The 24,395-nt window shown below is 29.7% G+C and overlaps 1 protein-coding gene across 47 annotated transcripts in view; it reads right to left on the bottom strand.

Moving 5' to 3' along the window:
- The window catches only part of Rims2 (regulating synaptic membrane exocytosis 2), a 567,034-nt gene that overhangs the window by 241,226 nt on the left and 301,413 nt on the right, over nucleotides 1–24,395 (bottom strand). For 25 of the 47 annotated variants that reach the window (XM_058585671.1, XM_046464823.2, XM_046464820.2 and 22 more), the window contains 6 exons: nucleotides 22,752–22,851; nucleotides 21,609–21,732; nucleotides 19,505–19,551; nucleotides 18,023–18,135; nucleotides 7,870–8,000; nucleotides 2,650–2,821 (listed from right to left, as the gene is read on the bottom strand). In XM_058585671.1, coding sequence (XP_058441654.1) covers nucleotides 2,650–2,821; nucleotides 7,870–8,000; nucleotides 18,023–18,135; nucleotides 19,505–19,551; nucleotides 21,609–21,732; nucleotides 22,752–22,851 — 687 coding nt within the window. Of the gene's footprint in view, nucleotides 1–2,649; nucleotides 2,822–7,869; nucleotides 8,001–11,391; nucleotides 11,440–18,022; nucleotides 18,136–19,504; nucleotides 19,552–21,608; nucleotides 21,733–22,751; nucleotides 22,852–24,395 lie in introns of all 47 variants that reach the window. The other 22 variants (XM_058585652.1, XM_058585655.1, XM_058585668.1 and 19 more) reach the window with 1 other exon arrangement.

Below are 24,395 nucleotides of genomic sequence, written 5' to 3'. Positions count from 1 at the left end.
TCAAATGTTCTCTCATATGTGAAACTAAAACAAAATAAAGAAGCAGGGATCAGATATCATAAAGATAGAGGGAAGATCAGTGGAAATCAAGAAAGAGAGAAGAGGGACAAGAAAGGAAAGGTAAGGCAGAATAAATTTGACAAAATTAAGTTATGTGCACACAAAATATGCCACAGGGAATTTCACCTAAAGTAGTGTGAATAGCACCAATCAAGGTTGGAAAAAATGGAGGATCAGTAGAGAGAAGGTAGGAAGGAGAGGGTGGCAGGAACAGTAACTACAATGGAGTGGGTCATACCATGCATGTATGATTTTGTCATGATGAACTCAGCTACTATGTATAATTATAATGAAAGTAAGTAAGTAAATAACAAGGTAATATAGATGTTTCAAAATTATCAATATATTTTGATAATAACTAAGATAATTCTTTCTAACTTCTTAGTGATTTAATAGTTTTAAATATCTAAAATATTTATTTCATAGACCCTTGACTACCCAAATGTTAGAGGCTATTAAATTTGCCATGACATAAATAATACATTTTACTTTTAAAATGTCTGCAATAATAACGTATGCACACATTATTTTCTAATTTAAAAAGCTTTCTTTTTTTATCGTCACTAGTATAACCTCACTAGAATTCATAAATGAGAGAAAAATAAATTTCAAGCACCTGTGTATTAAGAACCATGCTTTATTTTATATATCTTAATTTTCAGAAAAAAATCTACAATTTGATCTTACAGACCAGAATACCAAGACCTAAGAAAGATTAAAAGAACTTGTCTAAGATCACACCAGCCCATAAGTGAAAAAGGCAAAATGCATTCATCTGTCTTACTCAAAACTCTGTGTACACTGTACCATCACACTAAGGATTAAACTAACACTAAACATTACACTATACCTCATAAAAAAAGTACAATTATCACCTGTCAATTGAAAAAAAACAGAAAAGGAAAAAAAAGCAAGGAGCTTTTAATGTAAAACATATTATAATATGAATGTTTTTTAAATTGCAAAAGAAATCAGAATGTAGATATAAATTACTCTTTTAGAGTGTTACATAATTTTGAGTGTTTGCACTTGTGTTAGTAAGACCTGCAACATAAAAATAAATTGCTGTATTATTTAACTACAGGAATAAAGAGCAAAATGAGCAAGTTATTATTTCATGCTGTCCAAACTTTCCCTAATTATTTTTAGAATTGCATGCAGTATGTTCCAAATGTTTACACGCAGAGACACAAACAACATATTTATTTAATCCTCATATAAACCTTAGTTTGCCCAGTTTGCAGTATTATTTCCACTTGGCTAAAGAGAAAATTGAAGCACAGCTAGGTTAAATAACTTGCTCAAGGATGCAAGGCCAGGAAGTGGCAGTGCCAAGTATATAGACTTAGGCAGCTCGCTTCAGAATTTCCGCTCAGAACTGTATTACCCTTCTTCCTCAATTGGTTTACTTTGGTTTCTTAGCTAACAACATTCATTTCTATATTTCTGTTGACTATTGTTTTTCCCATGAGATTACCAATTAATTTACTCAGAAAAACCAAACACTGGAAAAGGCTGGAAAGTAGATAACTTAGCATGCTAATAGCTGGAGAACTGCTTCTTATGATGCTCCTCTCTAATATATTTATCACCTTACAATTAAACATATTTTTTCAAGTACAAATACAATTGAGCCAGGCTTTTTTTGAAAGTTATCATTGGTTCCCATTATCCCAGGATAAATCAAAATTTAATATATTATATTAAATGACATGATCTGGTTTTAGTTTAACACACAAGTCTCATTTCTAACCACTTTTCCTTCCAATCTCAATGTGGTTGCCCCAAATTCCCTCAGCCTTGATGTCTTGTTATTCCCTTGCAGGAATTTCACTTCTCTTGATTTTGACACATTCCAGTTCTCATGGAACCTTCCTTTGACACTTCTGAAGTGTCACACTACTGAATTATGTATTCCTTTTGTAGTTTCCCTCATACAGCAGTTGGTGCACTATATTATAATTGTCATTCACTTGTCTGAATCCCCAGTGCATTGGAAATTCCCTAATATGAAGTAACATGCCTTGTTCATCTTTGAAATCTCAGACCTTAACACAGTGTCTTCTACATTAAAAACTAATCCATGAATAAATGATTGAACTACTTACTAGTGGTACAGTTGGTTCAATAATAAGATATACATGATATTATAAAGCAAAGCATTTTGTGAAATAGACACATTCTATCATTCAACTGAGATTTCTGTAGTAAGAATAAGCAGTAAAAACTATCACATAATATTTATTTATTTATGTACGTATTTATTTTTGAAATGGGGAGTCAGTATGTTGCTCTGATTAGCTTTGAATTCCTATGCACAAGTTGATCCTCCTGCCTTAGCTTCCCTAGTAGCTGGGAGTATAGTTGTGCACCATCACCAGCATGCTAAGCGTTAATAAAAAATAATTTAGAGCCATTGTTTTCTATGCTATCATTTTATTTCAAAGTAGTAAGTAGCAAAATTCATTCTATTAAATTAAAAAAATATGCTTACTTATTCATGTTTGAAATATAAAAATTTACTCATAGTCATTAAAGAAAGTATTTAGAATAACATAAATAATGTGAACTTTAAATAATTTCAGGTACCTCTCCTAAAAATTCACTTTCTTCCTCTCTAACTCGAGCTTGATCCCAAAGGGTAATTTCCAGCATTCGTTCTCGAAATTCTCTTCGATGAACTGGAGAATAAATGAATGTCTGGTTCCATTTGGGTTCCAATGTTTTTTTAACCGTTTTTGTTCTTCTCTTGTTTTTATCACTATGAAAGAAAATAATATATAAACTTATATAAAACTCTGTTTGCCCTAAGATTTACTAATTTAAAATTTCTCAGGGGAGAAGTGAAATTCTATCACAAATTTGTCATACTGAAAATATTATTATCTTTAAAACATTGTTAAAATTTATAAGATGTATAATTATGCCATACTTAAAAGTATGACAATAATATCAGGAATTCAATTTTTTCCAAAGCCCAACAATTGAAAATATAATCTCTCAAAATGTAAATAAGATAAATAAATAAAAATAATGTAAATAATGGATAATCTTAACTCTAAATTTTTTTAACTTATTGCTCTATTGGAAACCTTCAAAATGGTAATTGACCAGTAAAATTATACATAGTATTCATTTAAACTGCTGACATATAATTGTATAAAAATAAGAGTAAATTGCAATGTACATATCATATCCAGATAGTTCAGTTAATAAGCAATTTATATGCATTTTATAAAGTTACTTCCTTATATACAAGAAATACCATTTGCTTGTTCAACATATCATGTCTTCTAAAATATTGAAAATTGTTTCTATGTAAACTAGCCACAACATGTGGGCTGGAAATGCAAGAGGATCATCTGGACAGATGGGACTTACAAATCAAAACAGTTTCATACTTATTTTGATGGCATATTTTTATCATGTTTTAAACAGCATGTCACTATTTGCATGTATATTTAAAAATATATACATGCTGTACCATATTATATCATGGTACTGTGTGTGTATACACACATACACACACACACACACCCTATGTTATATCTCCATCCTCTTTGGAGATCACTATTCTATTTATTAAGGAGGATCAAAAACTGGATAGAAATAGAGAAAATCATCTAGGAAGTAAACTTTAAACTAGGGGAGCCTATTTAAAATGAGAAGTGGACAAAAAAAATGAACTCCAATTAGAATAATATTAACGCTTCAAATTCTCTCAGCACAGCACTGTTCTAAGAATGCTGTTGTTATGGTTTAGATCTTAAATGTTCCCCAAAAGCACAATGTTAAAAGCTTGGTACCTTGTTGATGGCCTATCGGTGGTGGAAATTGTGGGAGGCAGGGCTTAGGTGGAAGACTTGAGCTCATTGAGGGAATGACCTTGAATGGGATTTGGGGATTCTGGCTGCTGGTCCTCCACCCTGCTCCTTCCTAGCTACCATGAGGTAAGCAACTCTGCTCAAAGAGGCACTCCCTGTCATGATGTTCTCTCTTACCACAGGCCCAAAGTGACAGGACCAAGTGACCATATGCTGAAACCATAACCAAAACATATCTTTCCTCCTTTTAAGTTGTTTATCTCAGATATTTTGTCACAGCACAGAAAGCTGAGTAATACAGCTAGGAAATAAACAGGACAAAGAACAAAGAAAGGCTAAACATCTCTGAAAAAAAAGAAGTTACACAACTTCTTTTAGGAATATTAAATTTTAATATAGATTTGACTTGCATAATAAAATTATGTATTTCCAGAGCATTATATGTAACATGAGAGAAAGCTGCCTTTAGGTACACTGATAATGAATTTGTTAATACACACACACACACACACACATACACAGAAAAGATAATATACAATGTATCTTTACAAATTTTGAAAGCACTGTATGAAACTAAATTTGCAAACCCACCTAGATTTTATTGCTATACATGAAAAAGAAGTCATACTATATATACATATACATAAGTATATATAGTATGTAAGAATAACTAAATAAAAGGAATGCATGTTAAGCATCACTAATACAAAAATATAATATATGAAATGTTCCAAAATCCATTCTATTTTGAATTTTGACATGATGAAACGAGTGGACAATTCCACACCAAAATTATTGTAAATATTGTACAGAATGACCTTCAGGCTATGTGTACAAAGCTTATAGGAAATTTAAATGAAATTTTGTATTTAGACTTCGGTCATATTCCCAAGATGACTCTTATATATATGCAAATATTCAAAAAATTTGAAAAATTCTGATATCTGAAACACTCCTGATCCCAAGCATTTAGATAAGGGATACTCAACTTGTAATAACAAAGACAATGATGTATGCTCTTTCTCCCCCCTTCCTTTGTTTAAAATTGTTAACAAATGTTCATTTAGCATCCACATAAATTCCATCCATGAAAGAATGAATTTTGAGACCTTGTCAAAAGACATAGTTCCTACCAAGAAGACCAGGAAGGAAATATTTAATACGAGCTGACTATCTAATTTAAATGGTTACACTAAAATCTGAAAGGAGGGGAGAATAAGCCAAGAACTTTATTTTAAAGAACTGAAAAGAGCTCTCAAAGAATGACCATTTTATAAGGGACTTCTTTAATGGGTAGAAAGGGAAAAATATAATTTCTAAATTTCCTTACAAACCTAACCTCTATTATTACAATTCAATAGAGCTATTTAGTGTATGCCCAAGCACCAATTCATAAAAAGAACCATGAAAAAATAACTTTATTTTCAGCAAGTTAAAAACAATGAGTTTTACTTTCTTTTAGATTTATAATCAAAGCCTCCAGAATCATACCATGCTATAAAGTCAAGCACTGAAAAAGTGCTAAAACTACTTAAAAACCAAAATCAGTTAGAATCTATGAAGATGTTCAAGACAGCAGTTACAGATTTTTAAAGATGTTAAGCCTATAGTTAAAATTTTGTAAAAATAAAATAGAGCCTAAAGCTTTTTTTATTTATCTTTATGCAATCAGCACTTTCGCATTCCATTTGCCTTAATAATAGCATGTTTTTTATGTGGTTTTAGAAAGAAAGAAATATACATTGGTAACCAAATTTACTTCAAGATATTAGAAAGAGTGCATAGTATTTCCAGTTATTTTTTAATAGCACTAGTAAGTTATGCACTGTAGTAATTTTCTAATAGCTCAACTGAGATTTCAGAGTAGATTTCTTTGTGTAGCTTCATTTGCTCCTCCACAAAATCTTACCAACAAAAAAAAAAAGCATGAATTGTTTTCCATGTTCATCTGTTCAAGTATTTCTCCCTAAAATATTGCCAGGAAAAGTGAAAATTATAACCAAAGCACAGATATTCCTTTATTTATATTTAGTGTTTATAAATTGTGTCAACAGCGAAAAAAAGTTGACAGGATAAGTTAACTGTCAACAATAATGTTTCTAAGTTAAGCAGAGAATTCTTCTTTAGAAATAAAACTCTAACACAATGCATTCAACAAAGACAGCTACAAAATTTACCGAACTGTAACAATTATGAAAGACCTGATAAACTAACAAAGAATTCAGATGAGATATAATCTCAAAAAAAAAATTCAAATGTCTCTCAAATTCCTTGATATTAGAACTGGGACTGGGGCTCAGCAGTAGCACTTGCCTGATATGTGTGAGGCCCTGGGTTCGATTCTCAGCACCGCATATAAATAAAAAACAAACAAATAAATAAAGGTCTATCAACAACAACAATTTTTTTTAATTCCTTGAAATAAAAAAAAAGAGAAAACAATGCTATATTTAGAATATAAGGGACTGGGTAAGGAGGGCTACCTCACCATTTTAACTTCTATCTGCTCAGAAAGCAGGAAGAGAGGTTGTGTAATAAGTAAAAAATAAAAATTAAAAAAAAAGTCAAATCAAAAAAGAAATTCAATAATTTGATAGAAGTTTGGCATCTTTAAAAAAATGTTTCTCTTTAAAGATTTGAATTAGTAGAAATGAAAGTCATGTGTGTGTATAAAAACATGATAATGTAGCATTTCCTGTACATTTTTATCATGGCATATCAATAATGCTTAGGGTAACAAATCCTACTACTGTAAGAAGTCATGTGACTTCACTACCAGGATGATAGGCTAATCTGGCTGTGACATCTGGCATTCACCTGAAGTCTAGACTTATATGAAGCTATGAAGTCTAGGCTCTAATTATGAATGTCCTTTTCTCTCTTACAGTTCAACATATATCTCTCTCCAAAAGACAATCTAATTGGTTAGAGAACAATTTTCTTCAAGTTAACTTTATAAAGTAAAATTATATGGCAAATAGTTTCTAATAACCAGATGTTGTGGCACCTTGATATGTTATGAGGAATTTGTTTTACAATTCTCACTTCAAAATATATATCAAATAAACTGTAAGGGCTTTATTAATCATTTATTTCTTTTGTCCTTTTCTTTGCTGAGATTGTTGTTCAGATGATACTTTGACATACAAATGAACCCTAATGAACTTTCTATTTGAACTAAGAAGAAAATTAGAATCTGAAAAGGTATGAACATGTTTAGGATCACATTTGTGTGCAGCCCCTCTGACCTGAGAAAAATGACCTGCTCTTGAGAGCACTCTGCCTTGGAAACCAGGGGAGGCAATAGCTGAGGAAAGGGTAATTGGTATCATTACATTCTCCTTGTGTTAATAATCCCAACTGCAGAGACCCTTTCATTTTTACATGCCTAAAATTTAAAAGATTAGATTATTTTGATATTCCTCCAATTCTAAACCTCTATTTAAATGGAAGCAGACAATATCATTTATGTTGACTAAAATCAAAACAAATAATACTTGAAGAAACTAAAACTGAGTCTAGTGGGTTTCCTTGTTAATATGGGGTAATGAAATGCACTTGTTAATTTTGTGGAATAGAGTGAAACAATATCATGTAATAGGAGGTATAAATTGTAGACAAATATGAATATTTTTAGGATAATTTCCAACTTTTGTCTCTAGAGTTTGGATAAAAATTTGACTTTAAGGGTTATAAATTTTAATGATTTTGATAAATAAATACATGTTATTCAAAAACAATTCACACATGCTTAAAATAAATATTTAATAATATATAATGCAAATTTAATCCACATTTAAGAACAATCTCAAATACTTAATTGGCATTATTCTGATAACTAAGAGTGATTATGTTTATGTTAGATTTCAAAAGTATCTGACTGGTATAATACAAAAACATAAATAATATAGAATTCAAACACTCATTTGTTATTAATATTTTCCCACTTATTTCCGAGAATATCTATTTTATTTCATATCCCTACCTTCTGTCTGGAAGAAAGTAAATTTTAACATAAGGATTCCTTGGTCGCCCATCTTCCCGGGAGGGGAGATCCTTTGCTCCCAGAATTGTAACTATTAATTGGTGACCAACCTTGTCAAACCATAGTTTTATCTGAAAAGCAAAAATATTTATTTATCAGCTCAAACATGTACTGCCAATACATGTTTACATTTCTAATATATTCACACCATTGTCTTACACTAACATTAACACAAAATATAAATTTCATTTAAGTAAACTATAAAATAAAAGAATATATTATAATAACATCAATGAATAAAAGAATTTGTTCATATATTTTGTTTTAATTGATAAATCACTCGGACTGTTTATTATCCTAATTCTTTATTAATATTCACATAATAATTATACTATCATAATTAAAGAGCAATATGATCAATGCTCTGTTTTCTAAGCAAGAATCATTATAGTTCATTTTGTTTCCCCTATAATAAGTTTAGAATAAATCCTCAAAACGAATTGAGAAGATAGTAACTTATTTATGTGATATTCATGGGGTATTTTCAAGTAAATGTTTCATGTTATTCCACAGCAAGACATTTCAAAGATTGAGCAAAGAGGATTTAATAGTAGCTTTGGTCAATTGATTCCTCCAGTTCACATTTAAAGCTTTAATAATTTTTTAATTTTTTTTTACTTTTTCATACATAAAGTTCCTTTTTCTTTAGTGAAGCAAATGCATCACATCCTTAGAATAATAAGATTTCATTTTATAACATGTGATAAGAAAATGTGAATAATATCACTGTGCCATAATTAGGGATTGGAACTTCACATCCAGTGCTGAATTCATTTCACGTAACAGGTATCATCTCCTACACACATACTTCAGACCTTCACACCTAAATAGCTGATTCTATTATATCAGGATCTATGATAACCATGGCTCTGATCCACATCTTGGTTCAGAACTCAGTACATTTCTGACCAATATCTTGAAACTGAAAAGGAACCAAAAATTTGAAACTTGAGAATTACAGGTAAAAATAAATTCTGATCATATCTGGAACACTGGTAGTTCAGTTCCAATTCCACCATGGCTTTCCTGAGTGCCTCACTTCATATTCTACATAACAAGAGACTAAGCAACTTTTAGCAGAGATAGACTGACAGCCCAAAAGAGTAGAGAAAATATCTAACCCTTTTATTTTCCTAAAAAGAATTAGTCCTCTTATAGGAATAAGAGTAAGAAATATCCAAATTTTAAAAATTAATTACTAGTTTTTATATTCTATTAAGTCTTTATGATTAATATAGGTATTATCTTCCTATTGTACAGCAATTTTTTTAAGAGTTTCTAAGTTCAAAACTCAGACCCTAAAAAATGTTTCTCAAAGTCTGGCTAACAAACTCCTACAGTAGTATTATCTGACTTATTTATTTAAAAGTTATAAATTTCTGTGCCCACCTTCAGCTACTCAATCAGAATGGGGCCTTGGAATTTACATTTTAATTAGTCCTCCTAGTGAACCTTAAAATAACTAAAATTTGAGAACCACTGCCTTATGCAAAGGAATCAACAACCTGAAGGAAAAAGTCTCCAGTGAAAGAGAAAAAGTTCAAACATCTGCATGTCTAACAATATAAAAATACAGATACATATGGGTAGAGTGAAGAGTTAAATATTCTTTTGGCAAATGCCATGAGAAGAAAACAAATAAAAAATAAATGCAGAAATGCTTCACTGGATATGAAATGAAAGAGATGTAGATAGTGTCACAGTTCCTCTAAAATGTGTGACTAAGATCACATTAATAATTATTATGTTCTTTATTTTTCACTACTATTAAAAGAGTTTATGGCTTTATTCTTTCAAGATATTAAAAAATCCTTCTCAAAGGATCATAACATGAATATAGACACCTCAAAGAAAAAAGGATTTTGAAATGGTAAAATAAAAAATTTTCCAATAAACTTTAAAATTAAAAAACATAGACAATATTTATCATTATGAGACTGAGCTCAAAATTATGTGAACAAATTATTGATCATTGTGAACATTTTTCAAAGGCTTGAGACTAAGCACTTGTTACCATCTTCAGAGGCAATAATTTTGCTCAAAAATCATTAAACAGTTGAGATATACTTCATAAATCTCATAAAGAGTACTCTTTTCATATTTCCTCATGCCATGGAAAACCAAAAAATCACTAATATCATTCAATTCTCATACAAACCAATATTAGGATATGCCATTCATATTTTCATAATGGTCTTTTATAATTATTTAAATTGTACTTTCCAAGTATATTCTATTAAAATAATTTAGATAGGAAACAAGTAAATTTTAATTCTACTCATTATTTAATCAAAATTGCACCTTTTTATACGCTGTCTTACACTGGATGTTTGATAGCCCTAATTTTCATTTATATTGTAGGACTTAAACTAAAAATTTAAGTTTTTAATAGACATCCAGTTCAAATATTTCACTAGTTAGCTACTTGTATCATATTCTTAAATTTCTGATTTGAACTCTTTAAAAAATGATTAAAACATAGCTCTTGATTTCCCCAAATATAACAAATATATTTTCACAATTCTAGTTCTGAAAATTTTCATGCTCAATTAATTTCTTTAATAAAATCTTGGTATCCTTCTAATTGTTTAATTTGATTATCATCCCAGCTTTACCATGTAACAGTTTTTAATTTTTCTAAGTAGAAGCTAAACAGTACATAAATATTTTATACTGTAATATTAACTAAAATAATTTTGATCTCTAAAATTTAAACAAAGTAACTATTATTGAAAATCAGCAAATTCTTAAAAACATGCAGCAAAGCAAAGAAGGCATAATACTACTTTTAAAAAATACTATATTGACATTATTTTACCATATAAAGGTTTCCTAGAGAAAACAGGCAAACAACTTGTACCCAAATATTACAATAAATTAAATGGAGTGATATAATATAAACAAAATAAGCCAAACACATTTCAGTTGGATTTGGATTTTGTTCTTTCAAAGTAATGTTCTTTCCAAAAGTTGAACCTTGTATACAGTATGCATAAAATTCACATTTTAAATAAGGTACAAATGTATTTGCCAATCTCTCCAAGGAGTCATTGCTTGGAAAATGCAAGAGAATTTAGATGTTAAGTAATATAATGAATGATTTAAAGAGACAGCAATCTTAGTGTACCAAAGAAAAATATCAACAGTATAAAACTGTTATTTCTATAATGTTACATATTTAACTGAAATATAAAATATATCTATATTAAATGCCACTTTGAAACCTAAAAGTTTTATTTTATCATATAAAATCACTAACAGAGATTGTCTCTTTAAATTTTTATTCAGAATTCTAATCCCCATGCAGAACTTTTACAAGCTGGCTCATCAAATGATTTGAAAGTCAATAATATGACTTGGAGCAACATACCAAAACAAGTTTTCCTACTACGCATTTTCCAAAAACATACAAATAAGGGATAAAACACAATTTAATTTCTGTCAGGCAGACAAGGCCTTTACCTGAACCCTAGGAACAAAAGGCGTTGTTCTTCTACTAAGGCTTTGGCTCTGGTAAGCAAAATTAAAGAAAAAAGCAATAAAACAAAACCAAAAAGGACAACACGCTGGAACTAAAAGACCAAAAGTAAAAATAAAGACATAGAACTATCCCTTAAATACAATATTTTCATGACAACTTACTTTTTTTAAATCAAATAATTCTAATAAGTAAATTAATATTGATAAATGTTAAGATACATTAAAACTATACAAACTATTATATTTATTTAATCAGGATTTTAAAATGTAGTCAACATAACAGGAATTAAGATAAAATAACATATTTGGGCCTGTATATTCTGAAAGAATGATTGTAAATATAACCCAGGAATCAAAAAATTCAGATTTTACTCTTACTCTTACATTCTACAGCCCTTGGTATCCATAGAGGTTTGTTCCAAGACACAGCAAATAACAAAATCCATTGATGCTCAAGTTCCTTATGAAAATGTCATACACACCCCCTCCCTTATGCTTTAAATCATCTCTGGATTGCCTATAATACCTGAAACAATGTAACTACTATATAAATAGTTATTATACTGTATTTTGAGGAAAATAATGATATGACAAAAGCCTGAACATGTGTAGTACAGGTTTTTTTAATACTTTTCATTCACAGTTTAACCTGTGGATACGAAATACATGGATATGGAGGGTCAACTGTACCTAGGAAAAAAGTGTAGTCCAAAAAGAAGTTAGATTAAAAAAAGTATTATAGAATTATTATTGAAAAAGTCATCTGTGGAAGTAATTGTGTAACTTTTCCAAAATGATGTAAATTTAACCATACCAAAAAATTTAGCCAACTTGGTTTTAGAATTTCTTTAACAAACAAACAAAAAAAAAGCACATTAAGATAAAAGTGTGCTGGGATGCACATAATTAATTGATGATTCACATTTTAAGAATCTATACCAGTTTCTAGTACTAAACACCATCTTCAGACATTTAGTGTTTATAATTGGAGACACTATTATTTATTACTAATCATGCTGATTAATGACAATATCTCATTACTACTGTTTATACAGGACTTAATATTTTTTCAAGCCTTTAATGACAACTTTTTGCAAGTTTATTGGCTCCTATTACCAACAACGCTAGTTGTTATTATCCCCAATTTTGCAGATGAGGAAAGAAAGACATAAAAAAAGATAAAGATGTACTTGCCTGTACTCAAAACACAAGATAATGTAAAGACAGGAAGTGGAGTCCTGTTCTGATTAAAAACACTCTATTTCAAATTCTTAGAATAAAATTTCTTTTCTTTTCTGACTTTTTTTTTTTTTTGCTTTCATTTTGAAACCATTCCCAAAAGATACCACAATAATCAGAATCCAGGCATGTCAATGGTTAAATCAAGACCAAAACTAGATGTGTATCTCTGGATTTGAGAATGGATTTTAAGACATTTAATTCTGCTTTTCTCACCAAGATTCCATCCCATTCCTCATATTTCTTACAGATGTCTCTCTTGTCTCCTTCTTTCAAGTTATAAATAGTTAAAAGCTTCTTTCTGTCTTTTCTACTGCTACACGGAAACAGTGAGGAATAGGTGGACTATTGCCCAATTCAACTATCATTGGACAGATGCTATTTAAGATATAAACCTAAAACCCAAAGAAAAGCAGACATTATTTAATTATGAGTCATATCTCCCCCCTCCCTCCAAAGACCAAAGTCTCAAATCCAAGCTATCTTCCTTTTCATATGGCCATATGGCCATAGGAAGAAGTACTCAGATGCGGAGTGTGTTTATGATATCTGTCTGCATATCCTGGGCAGATAATTCTTTAGCAAATGGAAGAAGGGGTATATGAAATTCACAGAGATTAACTAGACATGCTGAACAAATGGACTACCAACGTACTCTAGAAATGCATTTTATTTTCCTTGGCTTTCCACCTATTTTGCTCTAACCAAATGAAATATTTTGGAAGAAAATATTACTTCAAAAAACCAAAAATTTACTTTAAAAGGAATAGTATTTGAAATAAATTAATCCTTTAAACATTTTTCTACTTCTAAAATGATTTCAGTCTGACAATTCACAGATTTCTGAAGTTAGCCTTTTTAAACTGAATCTTCACCCAGGCATCCATACATTAAAGTGACTGTAAAAATATATTTAGAATTTGGTGGGTTTTAATTCAAGTGAAATTCATAAAATATACAATGAACCATTTTAAAATATACAATTCAGTGGCAATCATTGAGTTTCTGATGCTATGGAATAATCACCCTTCCCTAGTTTCAAACCTTTTTCATCACCTACCAGAAAAATGCTCTGTATTTTAATCACTCCTCATTCCCCTGTCTCACTATCCCTTGGCAGTCACTGAGCACTTTCTATCTCTATGGAGTCTAGGTATCTCAGATAGGAATAATGAAGTACTTGTGCTGCTTTGTAATTGGTAATTATTATTAATTCATTTATTTCAAGCATGAAAGATGTGATGTTTATTACAATTCTGGCTCCATATAAATGAAAGATTTTAATTTGTACACCATGATCTATTTTGCATTTTTGTCACTTCTGTACACCTATCTTGTCTTTCATGCAATACTTCCAGAATAACAGTTATGACAATGAATTATAAAAGATTAAAGTTCAGAGGAAAAACTTTATAGAACATTTTTTTAAAGGCTCCCAGTTTCCAAGAGGATATAAAGACACACAACTACTTTGAAGTTACTTATTACCACTAAATGGTAATATAAAATGGATATTTACAATATTTACTAAAAATAAAGTCACAAAAATATTAAAGTAACTTGTGGAAACTTTGCAACCATAAATCAATCATAGAATCCATATTAAAATTTTTTAAATTGTCAATAGAATCAATTTCTGAGTTCCTATAGAAAGGATTCTGAATCTTTTCTCACTTTAAAAAAAAAACAAAAGTTTTATTTTATCTTAAAATTAGACAAAGACTATAGATTAATTTTAAAATATTAAGATTTATAATGATAATCTTCTGAAGGCATAAACTGCTAAATTCTAAAACACATATTTTTTAAAAAAAGAATGAAAACAAAAGAGTGCTGTCATTGAAAAGGCTAACATACAGTCCAGGTGGCATAAACCTGAACTCAAGCTGATTTTTTCACAAAATACATTAATGACACTTTCACACTTATACCCTAAAATACTGGCAGTCACATAATAAGTCTGTAGAGAAAATAAGTTGTGTACAATTTTTTTAAAAAAAAAATGGACTGAAGCATAAACATGTAAACAAGAAATTTTATATGTATATTTTCTATTTGAGAAAATATCAGCCCATGAACTAACAAATATATTAGAAAGGTCAGCTCACATACTATACAAATTATCTTTTTTTCTCAAGCATTAGTAATTCATGATTTTGTAAGTTTGGTATAGGGCCAAGTAAAATCCCACTGAAAACAAAAAAAAAAAACAAAGATAAAATGTAAGAAAACAGAAATGTAATGTTGCCTTGAGACTTTCAAGAACTTGCCCTAGGAGTGATGTATATAGACATTTTTTCAATATAGCAAAATTGTTCCAAAATGGTAGAGATAGGATTATGAAGGAAAATATTATATCCATAATAGCATCTTACTTGTGTTTTCCTAGATGCAAAGGTTGAAATTAAAATTAGTAAGTTACATGATAGTAAAAACCATTCTATCTTGTTCATTTTTATTCCTGATGACAAGTACTATATTAGTAGTACTAATAGTACTATTTCTGACCCTGATGATGACTGGACATTGATTTGTTTAAAAAAACTGTAGAAAAATTTGGAATAGACTTCAATAATCTTAAATTTTTACTTTATACTTCATATTGTTGTTATTTTACTTCAGGAAAGTTATTCTCACAAAATAAATTGGCCCCAGCAAAATTATGCAAGATTTAGATTCAAGGATTTCCATGGCATCAATATTTATGATAATGAAAATGTGAAATCAGCAATATAAAATAAATCATATATGATATTACATGATATATGAATTAAACTTAAAATGAAGCATTAAATATCTACTAAAATAATTTTATAAGAAATTTTTTAAAGAATATTTTTTTTCTTTAACTTTTTTTTGTTTTTTGGTTTTTTTTGTTTGTTTTGTTGTTGTTGTTGTTGTTTTATGTGGTGCTGAGGATCAAACCCAGGGCCTCTCACGCACTAGGCAAGTGCTCTACCTCTAAGTCACAACCCCAGCCCAATTTTATCAGAAATTTTTAAGATGAGAAAAAGTTTATAATATGCTATTACATAAAAAAAGTGTACAACAGGATGTACAAATTTATTATTTTTATTTAAAGATTTATATATTGTGACTGGTTAAATGATGGTATCAGAATTATAGGTGATTTTTGTTTTTTATTTAATTTTTTTTATATTTTCCACCTACCTATAATAAATAGGTATTATATTTATAATTAATATCTTTTATATTCAGGGATGTGGTGTGTGTATGTGTAATTTCAAAACATATGCAGTTGAACTTTCACAAATATCATGCTAAAGCATATTCCTTCAAATTCGTAAGAAAATGAGAAAATGGGATACACATTAAATTTTAATTATGTGGATTTAAACCAACATCATTTGTAAATCTAAAATTCTTTATATCATTATACGTACATTTAGAGATGAAACTTTTGGTTTTATATTGTTCCAAATATTTAGCACCCTCGCCTTCCTACCATATTAATTTTGAACCATAAGGACAATTAGCTACCTTTGAAATCTGTCTGAATCTCTGCCCTATACTCCTAACCTTCCCCTTCTACTCCAATTTGTATACGAATATAGGAGAAAACATATTCTTATTATGAAAATTCAATTTTTGCTCCTCCCTCAACCAACTCAAGCTAATTACACGCACAGACACATAAACACACACACACATACACACAAACACACATATACACACACAGATTTATTTATGAACTAGAATCATCTAACATAACCCACCCAAATATTATTTAAAGATGACCTATTTAAACGGAGCCATAATAAAAGACAATACCTAACCCACTAATGTTTTCTAAGATGGTAGAAAAAATACATAAATTTGTTGTAACTATACATGTTAATACATGTAAGACAATAAGTAGAAACTTATTGTAGAGAATGGAAAAAAGACCATGGTGCTCAAATGAAAAAGTTAAGTCTACTTATAAAAGAGAAAAGAAAATAATAAAGGGAAGAGCTTATTTTAGTGAGACACACAAAATCTCCTAATAGTATTCCTTATTCTTTCTTGCATAACTTTTCTGTTATTATCAGCTTTGTGATCAAAATAGTTCCAGAAAAGACATGTCTAATAACTTCTTCAATAATTTTAAGATCGTAATTTTTATTTTTATTATCTTCCCATATTTCCTTTTAATTAAATGAAAATGCTTCAGAAAAATCAAACACTATACCATCTCCCACTTTAAAAAAAAAAAAAAAAGAAATGTTTTAGCTGATTTAACAAAAAGCTATTTCTGTTGCTCTAGATATACCAGCCCAAGATACTTTAGTTTAAACTATAATATTTTCAACCAAAATTCAAAGTCTAGACTAGGGGAATCTAAATACTTTTCTAATATTCATGAAACTTCAAGTTAAGTAAACATCAACATTAAGGACAATAAAACTGAATAAATATACTAAAATGTTCTAACAACTGAAAAATAATAAAAAGTGAGGACTTACATTTGCAAAACTCTTCTAATATGGATATAGTATAAAATGTTATTGAACTTTTATCTTTTGATCAGAAAATGAACAAAGGAAAGATCACGTAATGTGAAATTACCTAGCATATTCAAGAAATTTACTATATGTCTCCCCAATATTTGGTTTTCTCTGTTGACAAAGAAAATCTCCAGTATCCTTATATTTCAGAGCAATATTTAAAATCTAATCATTATTATGATATTCATGCCAAATTTCATTTTTGTGGAGGAGAATTCCAGGGATTGATCTCAGGGGCACTCAAGCTCTGAGCCATATCCTCAGCACTTTTCTGTATTTTATTAGAGTCAAGATTTCACTGAGTTGCTTAGCACCTCACTTTTGCTGAGGCTGGCTTTAAACTCGGGATCCTCGTGCCTCAGCCTCCCAAACCACTGGGATTACAGGCATGCGCCACCGCACCCAGAAAGCCCCAAATTTCCATAAGATTGAAAGTAGGTAAGAATATATATATATATATATATATATATATATATATATATATATATATATAAAGTTACTTTTATCTTAAGTAGTAGCTTTGTACAGCACAACATTTATTTCTCTTAAAAATCTTGACAATTTATAGTCATTTTAAAATATAGAGCAAAAATCATAACCTGAGTTTTAGAATAATTATTGAGGAAAAAAATAGTGTCTTCATAAAATCTGTCAATAATTACGCAAAACTTAATTTTAATAGAGAAGGCACTATGAAGATCATTCAAAATTGAATTTCAATTAGCTAAAATTAATAACAATGAGAACAATGATGGTTAAATTACAATTATGCTCTAGGAAAAACTTGGCTTACAAAAACCTAACATATCATATTTTAAAAACAATATAATATTCCATAAAGAAAAATTAATTTATTGACTACATACTGAAAGTTGTCCAGATAAGAACTGTGGAACATCCCTCAACATTCCAGGGCTCATGGGAGAGGTAACGGAAATAGAAGGCCGATCCATTTTTTGAGATTCAAATGAGCTAGAACCTGAAATGATACATAAGGAGTAATAAAAATGGCTCCTCTTACTTTTTAAGAATCTTTAGGATATATTGTTGAAATGTCATTTTATGTTACAAATAAACTTATAGGTTTTGCTTTTGCATATAAAAATATACTTATTCTGTTATGTGCACTATATTCATATCTTACAATAAGATAATAAAATGTTCATAATAGAAATGGAAAAATAATCAAAACATCAATTAATAAAGCAACTTATAGAGAGTCTAAACTTTAAATGCTAAGAAAATAAGTACCAGACTATCCCAGCATTATTAAATGTTTCCAGTAGGTGATATTTAAACTATCTCTTGAAGAATCTAATAAATTACACTGACAGAAAGGAAAAGCCAGTCTCCACAGTGACTTATAAAACATGCAATTCTGCTGCCCTTTTCTCCAATTCTGGTATCCTCTTTCTACCATTCTCCCCCTTGCTTATTCCAATTAGTCACAATGGCCTTGTTAAGTTTCCTTAAATGCACCTTAGGCTTTCCTGCCATACAGCCAATGCTATGTCTGGTTTCTGAACCTGAAAAAATTTTCCCTCCGGTAACCACTCTTTCAAATTTTTGCTTTAATCTTTTTCCTCAATTTGGTCTACCTGATTGATGTATCTCAAATTGCAACTGTCCTCCTCTCTGCCAGTATGCCATAATCAATCAAGAACCTTAGTTCCTCGGGAAAAAATTCATATGTTGAAAATTAACAACACTCATAAATAAGAAATAAAAAGTACACATTTGAAATTATGTAAATTTGTATATTTATTGTCCCAATACTGCTTTATTGCTGAAACAGAAAAATTATTCTGTTTTCCACAAATGTAGATTAGAATCAATGTAATTATTCACTAGTTTTTCCCAAACATTCTTCTTCTATTTACTGAGAGTGAGTCTATAAGAGTAATTTTAAAATTGAGGAAAATGTTGGGGATGAAACAGTTGGGAGCAATGGGTATATTTATGATTTTTTTATTGTGAAAATGGATTCATAGATACATATGTATGCCAAAAGTTCCTAATTGTACACCTTCATTCAATCAGTTTATTGTGATACACCTTAATAAAGCTATCTAAAATCCACATTAAAGACAGTCTAATTAAAAATAATCTTATTATAAAATTCTATACTTTTCCTCACAGTGATATTAATTAAAAATAATCTTATTATAAAATTCTATACTTTTCCTCACAGTGATATGAATGATACTAAATTTTCTATCTTCATATGATTGTATACTTGATAACAATGCCATTATATTTTTTACTTTGTATTAATAGACAAAATACTTTATCTGACCTTGATAAGTGACATTATTAATAACATTTCTTCTAGTATAAATAAAACTTACTGGACTCCAATTGTGCATGTGTGCTATCAGGTATTCTAGGTATATCTCTGAAATGATAGAAAAAGAAAACAACTGTTTCAATAATTAATGTAATGGCTATATTAATCATTATCTACTTATATAATAATTGGACACTGTAAAACAAAGAAAAACCTGTGTGTTGGTGAGTTATTATATAAATAAGAAATAAAAAAAGTCTTTTTTTGCTAATAAGTGGTTTGGACTAATGTCAAATGTTTAAAAGAAATTAAAAAGCATATGCATTTGTAGATTTATAAAAACCTATCTGTTATCTTCTTTGTGACTCACTACATAATTACTCACTCTAAAAAACTTTTGTATTCAACAAGGTAAATTTCACAGATACATTTTAATTCTATTCTAGTCTTTATTTTTACCTTCTATCTAAATCAATAACATTGAAGCTAAAAATATCACCAAAACAAAAATTAGATATTCAGATTGTAGTTAAAAAAATAAATGTAATAACGGCAAACATATTTCTTACTGGGACATTCAAAGTTACTTTTTCACTATAAGCACACTAAAAATACACATACTTATTTGATGGGAAGATTAGATATCAGAATAAAAAGAATAAATTATTTGAACATTTAACAAAAATATGATTTAAGAGCACTTTAACACCAAGAAATACATTTGATTAATGCACTAAGCAAATAATTGCAATTTTACCATATTAAAAAACTATGTATGAACAAATAAAAAATGGGTATAATTTCATGTGCTAAATTCATTACTTTGAAAGGAACATTTCAATAAAACTAAGTTACCAATCTAAATCATTTTCTCTAGCATAGAAAGAGATCAAAATAATACAGTCCAACCATTTCCTAAATGAGTAAAAACGGGGCACTCATGTTCTACAACAAAAGAATTTCTGTAGCCTCCACTCTGGATTGCTCTCTCCCAAATATGCATTTAATAATTCACTGTCATTTTATATAATATTCTATTGCTTTTATTTTGACATAAGTATGCCAGAGGGACAATCTTTTATATATGCCTAGAATATAAGCTTCTCCAGAGGTAATAATATTTAATAAGAAATTCTTATAATTCTAGTTGAAGAATGATATTTATTGACAACTTTTGGAAATCGCCTATTTAATCCATAGGCAATAAATTACAAATCAAAGAATACTTTGATATTTGTTTATTTTCAGTACTTTTAATCACCATTCCTTAAAGAGAGTGTTTTCCTTAAACACGTTCCTGCATCTGAGAATTATATCCCCCTTAGTTCTTTTTTTTCCTGAATTGAAATCTGTATTTTGAAAAAATATATATTTAAAATTTCTAGACTATAGATGATTGTCATTTTTTACAGTGTAGAAAACTATAGTTGTGAAACTTAACCTTAAAAATTGTTACCATAGTCTACTTCCCTTATAAATGAATATAGACATCCATTTAGTTGCTAAGATAATCAAAATAAAAGGCATCTGTATGGTTTGAGTATGAGGTGTACCCTCAAGAACTCCTATGCTAATGCAAAACATTCAGAGGTGCAATTATGAGAGCTGTAACCTAATTACTTCATCCCAATTTGAATAGACGAACTAGGTGGTAAGAATAGACAAGGAGGGTGTGTGGCTAAAGCAGGTTGGTCACCAGAGGAAGTGCCCTAAAAGGGTTCATCTTTCCTGAAGCCCCTTTCCCTCCCTCTCTCCCTTTCTCTCTGTTTCCTGGCCACCAGGAGCAGATAGCACTCCTCCCTCCATGCCCTGCTGCCTTGGATGTTTTTCCTCACTTTGGACCCAAAGTAATTTGGCAGGCAATGGACTGAACATCTGAAACTGTGAGCCAAAATAAACTAAGTTGTTCTTGTTCGGTATTTTGGTCAGTTATAAAAAGCCAATTAACACAACATTTATTTATTTTTTCTTTTGTAATAAACTGTATAGTCTATCACAATCAGATGAAGTGATGATTTTTAACTGAGATGTCTTTGGCAAAGAAAAGGAAAAGTGATTGTCTTAGAAATAATTTATTTTCATAAAGCAGAAAGACATTTTGCATTGGTACAATATGAATTACCTAAGAGTAGTCTACACAAAGTCAAGTGCTGAAACCAACTTACCCAATAGGCCGAGAAACAACAAGCTCCACTTGTGGTTCAGGTTTGGATTCTAGAATGATGTTGTACACTTCCTCAAATGTTGCTCCTTGCAATAACCTTCCATTCCATTCTAATACTTCATCACCTACAGTATCAGTAATAATAATCTCAGAAAAAAAAAAAACCTAAGCCCCAAAAAAGTACTCAAAACAAAATCAACCTTTAAAGTTCAATGAACACTACAGAATAAAATCAGCACTGTGGAATAAAACCCACACTAAAAATAATCCCAATGGCATAAAATTTAACGGCCATGTTAATATACTTCACCAAAAGGATATAGTCAGAAGAAAAAAAAGTACACAAAAGTTATCATTTTTTGATTTGTTATGGAAATTTTAATTGTAGACAACAATCAAAATCAATTTTCTCTTTAAAGGTTTTATGACCCTGTACTGTATGTGTGTGTGTGTGCGCACACACAAGCGCGTTCACATAACCAAGTACTCTGTTTTCTTTAATGGGTTTCCCTTGTTGAAACTCTTTTGTAAAAATCTTAATAATTACCATTTTATCAAATCCTCTTTAAGGCACTCAAGGATTTCTCCAAGAGTATGAAGTTACATATAGTAACACATTTTAGAAAAAAAAGCATTAATCCATGAACTAGTTTTCCAAACTAAGTTGGAATTTTTTTTCCAGAGAAAAATCAGGTTATGGGAAACAAAATAAATTATTATTAGATATTGATTAGAATATCCACAAGCAAAAAAAATCAGTAAACATAAAAATTCTTTTTTGAGTCATATTAGATTAAACTTTCCATTCATTTGTAAAGCTGTATATCTATGTGAAATGAGCTCTTTGTCATTGGTCAAATCAGTTCTAAATGAGGACAACTTTTTCTTAACTATTCATAATGAACTTTTTTTTTGGTGATACTGGAGATTAAACACAGTGATTCGCTACCACTGAGTCACATCCCCAGCCCCTCTCCCCTTTTATTATTATTTTTTATTTTGAAACATTAAGTTGCTGAAACTGGCCTTGAACTTGCAATTCTCTTGCCTCAATCAACTAAGTAGCTGGAAATACAGGTGGGCACCACTGTGCCCAGTGAACATTTAATATTTTAAATATAAATAACCAATAGAAGAAACTTACCTGGTCTAAGATGTCCTACAGTATCAGCTAAACTTCCTTTTTTGACTTTGGTAATAAATGCACAGAGCCGACCTGATTCAGTCATCTTTCCTCCTACAACCTGTTTAAAAGAGGAAGGCACTAAAGTTGTCATATTGTTAAAGTGAATATGCTTGAAAATTCAAGTTAAAAATATTTGGAACAATTTGCAGCTTCTACAACAAATTTAATGTGTTGAAAATCATTTCTTAAATAATTCAGCATTGCTATTAGGAAGTTAAAATATTCCCTAAGAACTAACTCCTTTTACATACTCCAAATATGCTACAATTTAATTTATTATCTGTTAAAATGTCACATACCTTTAAAAATAACTTAACCATTTACAAGTTTTGTCCTTATGATAATTCTTACTTTTGTAATTTCTCAAAACATGTTGTCATAGTACTATATAATTATATTAAAATTTCTTGCTATAAATTTAAAATATTACAATATAAATGTTGTTACTTTTACTTGATTATGATATGCTACAAAATTTTCATTAGTATGTATTTAGGCATGATGATTATGTAAATAATGATGATGGATCTTTCTTGGGAAAATAACAAGGTATACTTAATTTTATCAAAAGCAATGTAAACTTGCAGACCATTTGCAGCCCGCTTTTTCTAAAAATGTTAAGAATACTGCTATGGAAGCATAAGTATACCTGTAAGATACTAGCTGGCCTCTTACAAAATTAATGTTTTGCTTCTCATCAACTGCCATTTAACCAATATATTAACTTCATAGCAGATAAAGCAAATAAAACTAACAAAATTCAACAACTAAATAGTTTTTTTTCTCTTCTAAATTGGGTGAAAGATATTTAAATTTAAAACTCACTGATTTATTTTATTCCATGTATTTTTTCCATAATTACACTCAGCTGCAATTCAGTTAATACTTATTTAGTCCTATATTTCAAAATTAAATATAGATGTCTTGTGAGCTTACAAACTCATGTAAATTTTTTAAAAAATTTGACTTATCAAACTTTAACAGTAATAATTAATTATGCTATCTACAGTTATTATTAGTAGTATTATTGAAATCTTATGGTATGTCAGATACTGTACTAAATGCTTACATACTGCTTCAATAAATTTCATTTTAACAATCTAATAAATAGCATTATCAGCACTGGAAAAATGAGGAATCTAAGACTAAGAGTAGTTGCCAATATTATGTAGCTAGCAACTGCTATCACTGAAATTTAAGCCAAGACTGCCTAACCTCTATACCACACTGCTCTAACACTATACTGGGCAGATGGGGATTTAAATCCCACCATTGTCATCATCTTGTGATCATGGATAAATTATGACATCTCTATAAGCTTGTTTCTCATCTGTTCTAAGTGCTGAATTAGCTGACAGATGTTAAATGCTCAGATGAGTGCCAGTCACACAGCAGCCACCCATAAATGTTACTTGCCCAATTCCACCTACATCCAAATTTTTCTAGTATCTGTTATTATTTATATTCTACAGTACAACTTCTACAGCAATGGCTTAACTCTAAAAATTTACTTGGGTTTCATTTCAGCTTTTAATTGTCTATATTAGATGCATAAAATCAAATAGCTTATTCATTTACCAAGTAATTCCCTGCTATTTAACA

This window comes from Marmota monax, unplaced genomic scaffold (genome assembly GCF_021218885.2).
Source record: "Marmota monax isolate L192 unplaced genomic scaffold, Marmota_monax_Labrador192_F-V1.1 WCK01_AAM20220418_F8-fsc00003, whole genome shotgun sequence".
Lineage (NCBI taxonomy): Eukaryota > Metazoa > Chordata > Mammalia > Rodentia > Sciuridae > Marmota > Marmota monax.
This window is presented reverse-complemented; position numbering and strand designations above follow the sequence as displayed.